At 43.1% G+C, this 13310-nt stretch overlaps 1 protein-coding gene and 1 pseudogene across 1 annotated transcript; one reads left to right on the top strand and one right to left on the bottom strand.

Annotated features, from left to right (window-relative positions):
* LOC135521978 (trypsin-1) lies at positions 1-1718 on the bottom strand. The gene is made up of 6 exons (XM_064947825.1): positions 1615-1718; positions 1290-1440; positions 916-1166; positions 586-722; positions 360-461; positions 1-181 (listed from the first exon to the last, which is right to left on the bottom strand). The coding sequence occupies exons 1-6, from the start codon at positions 1652-1654 to the stop codon at positions 134-136; spliced, it is 729 nt and encodes a 242-aa protein (XP_064803897.1). The 5' UTR covers positions 1655-1718; the 3' UTR covers positions 1-133.
* A 3321-nt stretch (positions 1719-5039) lies between these two features.
* Positions 5040-12433, top strand: LOC135521976 (trypsin-1-like; annotated as a pseudogene).
* Positions 12434-13310: the final 877 nt, after the last annotated feature.

The raw sequence follows: 13310 nt of genomic DNA, 5'->3' as shown, positions 1-13310 counted from the left end.
TTTAGTGTTAAATGCTTTATTTATCATAAACATAAATAATGTCTAATCTCCCGTACAAAAGGTGGATGTTGATCTGGAACGGGATGTTGTAGAGTTGTGCGAACGTACTGGACGACCAAAGCAAGGATCAGACTTAGTAGGTGGCCATGGTGCTGGTCAGCCAGTCATTGAAGATGCAAACCTGAAGGAAGAGAAGAAGAAGGGAGACATTAGTGGACACGCTCAATGGGAGGCAACATGAGAACCATCAATCAATATTTTATACTCTTTTTCCTTCAGGAAACCAAAGTATGTCACAGTGATGTATGAATGTTGATGTTTTCCTCAAACACAACATGAAAACAATTGTTCTGTCTTACCTTGGCGTAGACACCGGGGTTACCGGGCTCGGCACAGCCATAACCCCAGGACACAACACCCTGGAGCTCACCATTGCACACCACAGGGCCACCAGAGTCACCCTGAGAGATCGAGATAATGATATTAATTGGTTATTTCATTCTCAATATATTTCTAATCAACTGAATTAGTAAATTTAACGTCATCCTTGTGATACCCTTGAATTGAGGTCAGTGTGGTAAGTACCTGGCAAGAGTCCTTGCCTCCCTCCAGGTATCCAGCACAGAACATGGCGTTGGTGATCATGCCAGGGTAGGAGTTGTTACAGTCGCTGTAGGACAGGATGGGGATGTTCAGGCACTGCAGCTTGTCGCCATCTGCGGCTGTAAGGAGGGGGAGAGAGAGAGAGAGAGATAGAAGGATGGAGGGAGGAAGGAAGGTAGGAGGAGAGTTATAGTTAGACATAATGACAGTTTTTAATAGTATGTTTACATTTGCTATGCCTGTAAACACACTCAGTCACCATGAAGATGACCAACTGGCACATGTAACCTTTGACCCAGGTTCTGCACTCACTGGAGCTCATGGTGTTGCCCCATCCAGAGACGGTACACATGGTGCCCGCGGGGGCACAGCTGCTGGGCAGAGCAACAGGCTGCACGTAGGTGTTGAGGGTGGCGGGCTTGCTCAGCTTGATCAGCATGATGTCATTGTCGATGTTGTAGGAGCTGTAGTTGGGGTGACGGATCACGCGGGATGAAGAGATGAACTGCTCGCTACCCTCAGTCACCTTGATGTTGTGCTCGCCCAGACGCACCTCCACACGGCTGAAAGAGAGATAGTTCATGTGAATGTGGGGTTCAAGTGTCGCAAAAGTTAAGCTTATCAAATTGTTGCTAGTTGTTATTGACTCAATATGTTGCTAGTAGTTCACTTGGGAGTGTACTTACGACTTGTAGCAGTGAGCAGCAGACACAACCCAGTTCTCATTGACCAAGGAGCCACCACAGAAGTGGTACCCAGAGTTCAGAGACACCTGGTGGGGCTGGGAGTAGGCCTTGCACTCATACCCACCAACGATCTTGTCGTCCTCCGTGGCGACTGTAAACAGAGAGCAGGCACATTCTTAACGATATTACCTCAGCTTTTGAGATGGAAAAGCATAGCACTATGATAAAACAACAACATATTTATTAATGACGTCAAAAAACACATTTGTGATGTTAGTGTCATTACACAGTCCTGTTCTTTTTCTATGATCATTATTATACTCACAAGCGGCTCCAATGAGCAGAATGAAGACCAGAGAAATCATGGTTGCTGTATGATCCTGTCGATGAAAGGGGTTAATCTGCACCCCTGGTATATATGCAGAATTGGCTGTGCCGCCCCGTTTAATGGAACTGTTTGATTGGTCAACAGAAATCCAATCAGAGGCAAAAGGTGCACTGCCAAGGTCAGCATTATGACAAAGCATTTTCCATCATGGTGTGGTATGAAGTTGACCCTGAAGGCAGCAGAAAGCTAAATATATGTTTTCATTAGTCTCAGTACTTTTAAGTGCAGGTTCTTGCCTTCTGGATTTGATTGAATTTCTTACAGGAGACAGTGATAAATGTACAGTGCACTACAACTGCCAGATTGAGATGACCAGTATTCTCTGCAGTTCAAACTGTATCTTGACCTCAACATGACTGCAACACAGCTGTGTGGTTCACACGGTGGTATTCTCTTGGAGAAGTCGACAAACACAACTTTGCTGCTCACAAGGCCAATTTTAGCTTTGTAAACAAGCAAACTGGGTTTATGGGGTTTTGTTGAAAAGTCATACAAGGCTGTCTTAAAAATAAACTCTGTATACCTTATATGGCCATGTGTTCATTATATAAGTTATACTGTATGCAGTTAATATACAGTAAAACACTCAACGTAAGCACACACTTGGGTAGTGTAATGTATTATATTTGGTATTAACACAAGTTTTAAATAAATAGTTGTACTTTGACAGTAATGGAGGCTGCTGAGGGGAGGATGGCTGATAATAATGGCTGGAACAGAGCAAATGGAAACCATGTGTTTGATGTATCTGATACCATTACACTAATAGAGTAAGGTTCCACGATCTCCTGTGGTTGACACTAGTCTACACCCCGGCTCAACCCTTACCCATAACTCTAACCGTAACCCTAACTTCATGTCTACACCCCGGTTCAACCCTTACCCATAACTCTAACCGTAACCCTAACTTCATGTCTACACCCCGGCTCAACCCTTACCCATAACTCTAACCGTAACCCTAACTTCATGTCTACACCCCGGCTCAACCCTTACCCATAACTCTAACCGTAACCCTAACTTCATGTCTACACCCCGGCTCAACCCTTACCCATAACTCTAACCGTAACCCTAACTTCATGTCTACACCCCGGCTCAACCCTTACCCATAACTCTAACCGTAACCCTAACTTCATGTCTACACCCCGGCTCAACCCTTACCCATAACTCTAACCGTAACCCTAACTTCATGTCTACACCCCGGCTCAACCCTTACCCATAACTCTAACCGTAACCCTAACTTCATGTCTACACCCCGGCTCAACCCTTACCCATAACTCTAACCGTAACCCTAACTTCATGTCTACACCCCGGCTCAACCCTTACCCATAACTCTAACCGTAACCCTAACTTCATGTCTACACCCCGGCTCAACCCTTACCCATAACTCTAACCGTAACCCTAACTTCATGTCTACACCCCGGCTCAACCCTTACCCATAACTCTAACCGTAACCCTAACTTCATGTCTACACCCCGGCTCAACCCTTACCCATAACTCTAACCGTAACCCTAACTTCATGTCTACACCCCGGCTCAACCCTTACCCATAACTCTAACCGTAACCCTAACTTCATGTCTACACCCCGGCTCAACCCTTACCCATAACTCTAACCGTAACCCTAACTTTATGTCCACATCCCTAGATGCAGGCAAGGCAGTATTGAATGTGTCGACGTCTATCACCTTGATAACTCAAATTTCTCTCAACCTATGCACCCACAATGTAAACTTTCATTTATAGACTAGGTTGTAGCAATCTCATGATGGGTATAGGGACATTTGAGTATCATGTAGTAGGCTTAACCTATCGCTGTTACATTAAGATAGATGAATGGAATATGAATGACAGTCATCCAATATGCTGTAATAGAAATAAGGCCATGCTCATAAAAAAGGATACAACCCCTTAACATTTTTTTGCCTAAAATTACATACCGACATTAACTGCCTGTAGCTCAGGCCCTGAAGCAAGGATATGCATATTCTTGGTACCATTTGAAAGGAAACACTTTGAAGTTTGTGGAAATGTGGAAGGAATGAAGGAGAATATAAGAGAATAGATCTGGTAAAAGATAATAAAGAGAACCCCCCCCACTATTTTTTTTTTTGTACCATCATCTTTGAAATGCAAGAGAAAGGCCATAATGTATTATTCCAGTCCAGGTGCAATTTAGATTTTGTCCACTAGATGGCAGCAGTGTATGTGCAAAGTTTTAGTCTGATCCAATGAACCATTGCATTTCTGTTAAAAATGTGTCAAGACTGCACAAATGTGCCTAATATGTTTATTAATAACTTGCCATGTATAAAATGATGCACTCTCCTCAAACAGTAGCATGGTATTCTTTCACTGTAATAGCTACTGTAAATTGGACAGTGCAGTTAGATTAACAAGAATTTAAGCTTTCTGCCAACATAAGATACAGTATGTCTATGTCCTGGGAAATCTTCTTGTTACTTACAACCTCATGCTAATCGCATTAGCCTACGTTAGCTCAACCGTCCCGTGGAAGGGACACCGATCCCGAAGAAGTTGTGTACTTCACTATACACTGCAACAACATCTACGACCCAGTGCATGTGACTAAGTAAACATCTAATCTACAAAGCTATGGTACAGTAGGCCTTGGGTAGATTGTGTGTGTTCACACACACAGCTGTGTTGCAGCCATGTTGAGGTCAAGATACAGTTTGAACTGCAGAGAATACTGGTCATCTCAAACTAGCAGTTTTAGTGTACTGTGGCACTGTCTTCTGGTAGAAATGAAGGGCTGGATTTCATCCGTATCGCAGATGTTCACAGAAATTCTGCGTTAAAACTCAATTGAATTTTAAAGGCATTTCCCCCTGTTCGCAAAGACTTAATTCACGGTAAATGCTGAATATGTCAGCTCATTCGGAAATGACCTTCACATATTAACACTGACCTTGAATGACACTTCCACAATACGGATTGAATCCAGTCCAAAGTCTGGGATTAACTCAATAAACACTGTACTGGGACTAATAAAACAACGTTGACCAATACTTCATGAAAAGGTAGGCCTACATTTTGCAAGGTGATTTGACAGGTTTGAGTCTCATTCACATAGACGTTGGCCTTGGACAGAGCTAGGATCAGTTGCCCCTTCCTGTAACTTAACCTTCCCCAGTGAGTGGTGAGGATGCACAACTTTCCAACATTTACAGCTTGATGCTACCTGCTGTATTATTTGCTCACCAGAGAACCTTTTAAATCTGATTAGAGATCTCTTGACATATCAAACAGTTCCATGAAACTGTGAGGTACATAAACCAGGTGTGCAGCGACAGGATGACACAGCAACCAGCAACCCCTTTCATCGACAGGATGACACAGCAACCATGATTTCTCTGGTCTTTGCTCTGCTCATCGGAGCGGTGTAAAAATTGGCATAGAGGACTGTGTTGACACTAACATCAAATGTGTTAATTTTACGTTATTAACAAATGTTATTCCACTTTTATGATAGTATTATGCCTTTTTTAATATACTCAAATGGTGAGGAAATATCGCTAAGAATCTGCCTGCTCTCGGTTTCCAGTCGCAATGGAGGACGAAAAGATGGAAGGGTATGAGTGCAAGACAAGCCGTACTCCCAGCACCATCAGGTATCTCTGCAGTCTGGGTAACACATCTGTGGTGGCTCCCTGATCTCCAGCACATGGTGGTGTCTGCTGCTCACTGCTACAAGTCGTAAGTATCATGTGAACTACTTCTAATATATTGTGTACACCCCCGTCTAGCGTGTTTTGTTCTGTCAACATCTAGGAAAGTTAACCTAATATTATACTGTTTCCATCAGGCCTGTTGGGAGTTTATTTATCCGACAGGTACTTTACTTGCAAAATAATGTTTGGATGGAAACATGGTTAGTGACAATCTAATTTTGGCTAAACTAAAGGACATAGTTTTAGAGTTTGTATTTAACTAAGTTAATTAATTAGACTTCTCTCTCTCTCTCTCATTTGTTTATTTAATTTAACTTTTATTTAACTAGGCAAGTCAGTTAAGAACAAATTCTTATATTACAATGACGACCTACTCCGGCCAAACCCTCCCCTAACCCGGACGACACTGTGCCAATTGTCCGCTGCCCTATGCGACTCCTGATCACGGCCAGTTGTGATACAGCCCGGGATCGAACCAGGGTCTGTAGTGACACCTCTAGCACTGAGATGCAGTGCCTTAGACTGCTGCACCACTTAGGAGTATTCATAGAATCTTCTGATCTTCTCATGTGGATGTGAGTCTGGGCGAGCACAACATCAAGGTGACTGAGGGTAGCGAGCAGTTCATCTCTTCATCCCGCGTGATCCGTCACCCCAACTACAGCACCATGAGCTCCAGTGAGTACAGAACCTCGGTCAAAGGTTACATGCGCCAGTTGGTCATTTTCATGGTGAACGAGTGTTTTCAGGCATAGAAATTGTACTATTAGGAACACAATATCCTCTCTTTCTCTCTCAGCAACAAGCTACAGTGCCTGAACATTCCCATCCTATCCTACAGTAACAACTCCTACCCTGGCATGATCACCGATGCCATGTTCTGTGCTGGATACCTGGAGGGAGACAAGGACTCTTGCCAGGTACTTACCACACTGACCTCAAATCAGTGGTTCCACAATGATGACTTGAAATGTCTTTTTTTAGTTCAATTAATACAGAAATATGAGTTGCATATAACTTGATGGTACATATACTAATGGTCTGTTTCATATATTCAAATCAAAATGTATTTGTCACATGCGCCAAATACAACAGGTAGACAGGTAGGTAGACCTTACAGTGAAATGCTTACTTACAAGCCCTTAACCAACAACGCAGTTTTAAGAAAATACCTAAAAAAAAAGTAAGATCAGAATAAGGTCCTGGATGGCAGGAAGCTTGGTCCTGGTGATGTACTACCCTCTGTAGTGCCTTGCGGTCTGAGGCCGAGCAGTTACCATAACAGGCAGTGATGCAACCTGTCAGATGCTCTCGATGGTGCATCTGTAAAACCTTTTGAGGATCTGAGGACCCATGCCAAATCTTTTCAGTCTCCTGAGGGAGAATAGGTTTTGTTGTGTCCTCATCACGACTGCCTTGGTGTGCTTGGACCATGTTAGTTTGTTGGTGATGTGGACGCCAAGGAACTTGAAGCTCTCAACCTGCTCAGTCCTCCTTTTCCTGTAGTCCACAATCATCTCCTTTGTCTTTATCACGTTGAGGGAGAGTTTGTCGTCTTTGCACCCCATGGTCAGGTCTCTGACCTCCTCCCTATAGGCCGTCTCATCATTGTTGGTGATCAGGCCTACCCCAGTTGTGTCATCGGCAAACTTAAAGATGTTGTTCGAGTCGTGCCTGGCCGTAGAGTTATGAGTGAACAGGGAGTGCAGGAGGGGACTGAGCACGCACCCCTGAGGGGCACCCGTGTTGAGGATCAGTGTGGCAGATGTGTTGTTACCTACTCTTACCACATGGGGGCAGCCGTCAGGAAGTCCAGGATCCAGTTGCATAGGGAGGTGTTTAGTCCTAGGGTCCTTAGCTTCATGATTAGCTTTGAGGGCACTATGGTGTTGAACGCTGAGCTGTAGTCAATGAATAGCATTCTCACATAAGTGTTCCTTTTGTCCAGGTGTGAAAGGGTGTGTGGAATGCAATAGAGATTTCATCATTCATAGATCTTTTGGGGTGGTATACAAATTGGAGTGGGTCTAGGGTTTCTGGGATAATGTGAGCCATGACCAGCCTTTCAAAGCATTTCATGGCTACAGACGTGAGTGCTACGGGTCGGTAGTCATTTAGGCAGGTTACCTTAGTATTCTTGAGCACAGAGACTATGGGGGTCTGCTTGAAACATGTTGGTATTACATACTCAGACAGGGAGAGGTTGAAAATGTCAGTGAAGACACTTGCCAGTTAGTCAGCACATGCTCAGAGTAAACGTCCTGGTAATCCATCTGGCCCCGCGGCCTTGTGAATGTTGACCTGTTTAAAGGTCTTACTCACATTGGCTGCGGAGCACGTGATCACACAATCATCCGGAACAGCTGATGCTCTCATGCATATTTCAGTGTTACTTGCCTCGAAGCGAGCATAGAAGTTATTTAGCTTGTCTGGTAGGCTCGTGTCACTGGGCAGCTCTCGGCTGTGCTTCCCTTTGTAGACTGTAATAGTTTACAAGCCCTGGCACATCCGATGAGCATCGGACCCGATGTTGTACGATTCGATCTTAGCCCTGTATTGATGCTTTGCCCGTTTGATGGTTCATCGGAAAGCACTGCGAGATTTCTTATAAGCTTCCGGGTTAGAGTCCCGCACCTTGAAAGCGGCAGCTCTACCTTTTTGTTCAGTCCAAATGTTGCCTGTAATCCATGGCTTCTGGTTGGGGTATGTACGTACAGTCACTGTAGGGACAACACGTTATCAATTAACTTATTGATGAAACCAGTGACTGATGTGGTGTACTCTTCAATGCAATCGGAAGAATCCCGGAACATATTCCAGTCTGTGCTGGCAAAACAGTCCTGTAGTTTAGCATCTGCTTCATCAGATTCACCACTTTTTTTATAGGCCGAGTCACTTGTAAGCAGGAATTAGGAGGGTAGAATTATGGTCAGTTTCGCCAAATGGAGGGCGAGTGAGAGCTTTGTACACATCTCTGTGTGTGGAGTAAAGGTGGTCTAAAATTATTTTTCCCTCTGGTTGCACATTTAACATGCTGATAGAAATGAGGCAAAACTGATTCCCTGCAGTCCCTGGCCACTAGGAACACCGCCTCTGGATGATAGTTTTCATGTTTGCTTATGGCGGTATACAGCTCATTGAGTGCTGTTTTAGTGCCAGCGTCGGTCTGTGGTAGACAGCTACGAAAAATACAGATGAAAACTCTCTAGGTAGATAGTGTGGTCTACAGCTTACCGTGAGATACTCTACCTCAGGCGAGCAAAACTTTGAGACGTCCTTAGATATATCATGCACCAGCAGTTGTTTACAAATATACATCGGCCCCCGCCCATACCAGATGCTGCTGTTCTGTCCTGCCGATAGACTATAACCCGCCAGCTGTATGTTATTAATATTGTCGTTCAGCCACGACTCGGTGAAACATAAGATATTACCGTTTTTAATGTCCCTTTGGTAGGATATACATGCTTTCAGTTCGGCCCATTTATTTTCCAGCGATTGAACTTTGGCTAACATTACAGATGGCAAAGGCAGATTTGGCACTCGTCGCCTGATCCTTGGGTGCCTGATCTTCAAGGCACCCAATATCTTTCTGCGAAATCTGTTTCTTTCTCCAGTGAATGATGGGGATGAGGGCCTGTTCGGGTGTTTGGAGTATATCCTTCCCGTCCAACTCATTAAGAATGTGAAATGTCAGAATAAGAGTAGTATTTATTTCATCACATTCCTAGTGGTGCAGTAGTGTACATACACTCAATTAGTATTTGGTAGCATTGCCTTTAAATTGTTTAACTTGGGTCAAACATTTTGGGTAGCTTTCCACAAGCTTCCCACAATAAGTTGGGTGAATTTTGGCCCATTCCTCCTGACAGAGCTGGTGTAACTGAGTCAGGTTTGTAGGCCTCCTTGCTCGCATACACTTTTTCAGATCTGCCCACAAACTATCTATAGGATTGAGGTCAGGTCTTTGAGATGGCCACTCCAATACCTTGACTTTGTTGTCCTTAAGCCATTTTGCCACACCTTTGGAGGTATGCTTGCGGTCATTGTCCATTTGGAAGACCCATTTAGATATATATAACATTACCTTTATTTAACTAGGCAAGTCAGTTAAGAACACGTTCTTATTTTCAATGATGGCCTGGGAACAGTGGGTTAACTGCCTTGTTCAGGGGCAGAATGACAGATTTTTACCTTATCAACTCGAGGTTTCAATCATGCAACCTTTTCGGTTAATAGTCCAACGCTCTAACCACTAGGCTACTTGCCGCGCAATTTGCAACCAAGTTTGAACTTTTTTTTGTTTTGTTTCATCAGACCAGAGGACATTTCTCCAAAAAGTATGATCTTTGTCTCCATGTGCAGTTGCAAACCGTAGTCTGGCTTTTTTTTTATGGTGATTTTGGAGCAGTGGCTTCTTCCTTGCTGAGCGGCCTTTCAGGTTATGTCGATATAGGGCTCGTTTTACTGTGGATATAGACACTTTTGTACCTGTTTCCTCCAGCGTCGTCACAAGGTCCTTTGCTGTTGTTCTGGGATTGATTTGCACTTTTCGCACAGACAGAACGCGTCTCCTTCCTGAGCGGTATGACGGCTGCGTTATCCCATGGTGTTTATACTTGCATATTATTGTTTGTACAGATGAACATGGTACTTTCAGGCATTTGGAAACTGCTCCCAAGGATGAACCAGACTTGTGGAGGTCTACAATCTTTTTCTGAGGTCTTGGCTGATTTCTTTTGATTTTCCCATGATGTCAAGCAAAGAGGCACTGAGTTTGATGGTAGGCCTTGAAATTCATCCACAGGTACACCTCCAATTGACTCAAATTATGTCAATTAGCCTAACAGAAGCTTCTAAAGCCACAACATCATTTTCTGGAATTTTCCAAGCTGTTTAAAGGCACAGTCAACTGTGTATGTAAACTTCTGACACACTGGAATTGTGATACAGTGAATTATAAGTGAAATAATCTGTCTGTAAACAATTGTTGGACAAATTACCTGTGTCATGCACAAAGTAGATGTCCTAACCGACTTGCCAAAACTATAGTTTGTTAACAAGAATTTTGTGGAGTGGTTGAAAAATGAGTTTTAATGATTCCAACGTAAGTGTATGTAAACTTCTGACTTCAACTGTACCTGAAGTATCCTATGTGCTTATAGATGAGTAAGACTTACATTTAATGAATACATTCAATATGTGTACTGGTACATCAAGCTGCCTCGCGCTACAGAAACAGGAGATGGGCTCCTGTTCCTATGAGCCGTTCCGGCTCGCACACGCCAAGGCATGTACAAGGTGATTTACATGTCTGTCATGGTTTAACAACATCCTATCATCCAGATTATATCATGCAGTTCACTTCACCTGCACCCCAAGGCTCAGCACAGAACACCATCAAGTGATGAAAGACTTTCCTTTCCCTCTTTCTCCCTAAGCTGTGTGGAGGTGTGTCTGGGCGAGAACACCGTTGACAGGACTGAAGGTAAGGAGCAATTCATCTCTTCTTCCCACGTCATCCCCCACCCCAACTACAGCTCCTACAACATCGACAATGACATTATGCTGATCAAGCTGAGCAAGCCCGCCACCATCAACACCTACGTGCAGCCTGTTGCTCTGCCCAGCAGCTGAGCCCCCACGGGCACCATGTGTACCGTCTCTGGATGGGGCAACACCATGAGCTCTAGTGAGTACAGCAATAACGGCAACATGTTCATGTATTTTGGGGCTGTTGTAAAATATACTTGGTCAGGTAACCATTGCCAGTGTTAAAATGTAAATAATCCATAATTGACATATTCTGCCTTTAATTTCCCCTTCTTTCTATCCATTCTTTAATTTTTCATCCATCCTTACAGCCACCGATAGCAACAAGCTACAGTGCCTGAACCTCGCCGTCCTGTCCTTCAACGTCTGTAACAACTCCTACCCTGGCATGATCACCAACGCCATGTTCTGTGCTGGATTCCTGGAGGGAGGCTAGGACTCTTGCCAGGTACTACTGACCAGCTTATCAAAACTATTAAATCAAATCAAATCAAATGTTATTTGTCACATACACATGGTTAGCAGATGTTAATGCGAGTGTAGCAAAATGCTTGTGCTTCTAGTTCCGACAATGCAGTAATAACCAACGAGTAATCTAACCTAACAATTCCACAACTACTACCTTATACACACAAGTGTAAAGGGATAAATAATATGTACATAAAGATATATGAATGAGTGATGGTACAGAACAGCATATGCAAGATACAGTAGATGGTATAGAGTACAGTATATACATGAGTAATGTAGGGTATATAAACAAAGTGTCATAGTTTAAAGTGGCTAGTGATACATGTCTTACATAAAGATGGCAAGATGCAGTAGATGATAGAGTACAGTATATACATATGAGATGAGTAATGTAGGGTATGTAAACATTATATTAAGTGGCATTGTTTAAAGTGGCTAGTGATATATTTTTACATCCATTCCCATCATTAAAGTGGCTGGAGTTGAGTCAGTATGTTGGCAGCAGCCACTCAATGTTAGTGGTGGCTGTTTAACAGTCTGATGGCCTTGAGATAGAAGCTGTTTTTCAGTCTCTCGGTCCCTGCTACTGACCTCGCCTTCTGGATGATAGCGGGGTGAACAGGCAGTGGCTCGGGTGGTTGTTGTCTGACCGAAAATACAGTATAGAGAAACAGTGATGTAAATCTCTCATTGTCTCTCTCTCAGGGAGACTCCGGTGGCCCCGTGGTGTGCAACGGTCAGCTTCGGGGTGTTGTGTCCTGGGGACAGGGCTGTGCCCAGCACTGATAACCACGGTGTCTATGCCAAGGTAAGAATATAGGCTTCTGCTGCTAAGTTTGTGGGATAAAGCCTTAATTAGACCACTGGCTCATCCCGGTCACAACTACATGTTTCTAACTTCAATAATACCAACTTCACCCCAGCTCTAATACCAACTTTATCCCAGCTCTAATATCAACTTTATCCCAGGTTTACAGTGACTTGGCCCTGTGTCCACTGATGTCTCCCTTCTCCTTCTCTAGGTGTGCATCTTTAATGACTGACTGACCAGCACAATGGTCACCTACTAAGTCTGATCCTAGCTTTGGTCATTCAATAGTCCCACACCTCTACAACATCCTGTGCAGTTCAATATCCACATTTGTTTTCATGACAAATAAAGCATTTAACACGAAAAACGTTTTTCTGTTGTGTTTGTACTCTCACTGTCCTTAGAAATCTTTGTAAAGGTCTTTCTATCTTCTCATGCCAAGTAGTTTTACTAGTAAACACCAGAGAAACTAGTAACCACTAGCAAATTGTTAAAGTATGGATCAATAATATACCGTTTTTCTTTCTAAAGGATACAGGGGGTAAATTCATTGTGTCATGGTACCCCATGGTACCGTAACCATTTGTTTTTATACAACAAGGAACATTATTGATTGCAATGATTAGTTTCTATAGTTGTGTATTGATGTGTTGCTGCTCACAATAGCTGATGTAGGGATGTTAAAAAAACGGATTTTAACCAAGTCAAATGTATATATTGTGTTAGAGGTTTCATGATGCTTTCAAGGCATTACAGCTGGGATATGAGGTATCAACAGGGCCTGGCCTATGCTCAAAGTATTTTTAAGTATTTTTAAAGAACACAGTGTTTGCTAGGTGGTAAGCCTTTGTTGAAAGATGATTAAAATTATTAAAAGACAAAAAGTGATTGTGATGAATTGTGTTTTTAAAAACGGTACTAGTGAGGTTTCATTCAGTCCAGAAATGTGTCGCCAGATTGACTTACCCTGTCCTGCAGCTCAACTTACCCCATATCTGGGGTAAATTGTGCCAAGAAACCACTTTTCTAAATTAATTATAACATCTGGAAATATATGCAGATATACTATATTTCCCTTGATGGAGTGATGCTGAATTTAAAAAATGACT

The sequence above is a fragment of the Oncorhynchus masou genome, chromosome 30 (genome assembly GCF_036934945.1).
Source record: "Oncorhynchus masou masou isolate Uvic2021 chromosome 30, UVic_Omas_1.1, whole genome shotgun sequence".
Taxonomy (NCBI): domain Eukaryota; kingdom Metazoa; phylum Chordata; class Actinopteri; order Salmoniformes; family Salmonidae; genus Oncorhynchus; species Oncorhynchus masou.
This window is presented reverse-complemented; position numbering and strand designations above follow the sequence as displayed.

Excerpts from the sequence above, each read along its gene's own strand:
- LOC135521978 (XM_064947825.1), bottom strand. The coding sequence starts at position 1,654 with ATGATTTCTCTGGTCTTCATTCTGCTCATTGGAGCCGCTT. Across the intron at positions 723-915 it reads GGGCAACACCATGAGCTCCA|CCGCAGATGGCGACAAGCTG; the intron begins GTGAGTGCAGAA and ends CCCTCCTTACAG. Across the intron at positions 462-585 it reads GAGGCAAGGACTCTTGCCAG|GGTGACTCTGGTGGCCCTGT; the intron begins GTACTTACCACA and ends TCGATCTCTCAG.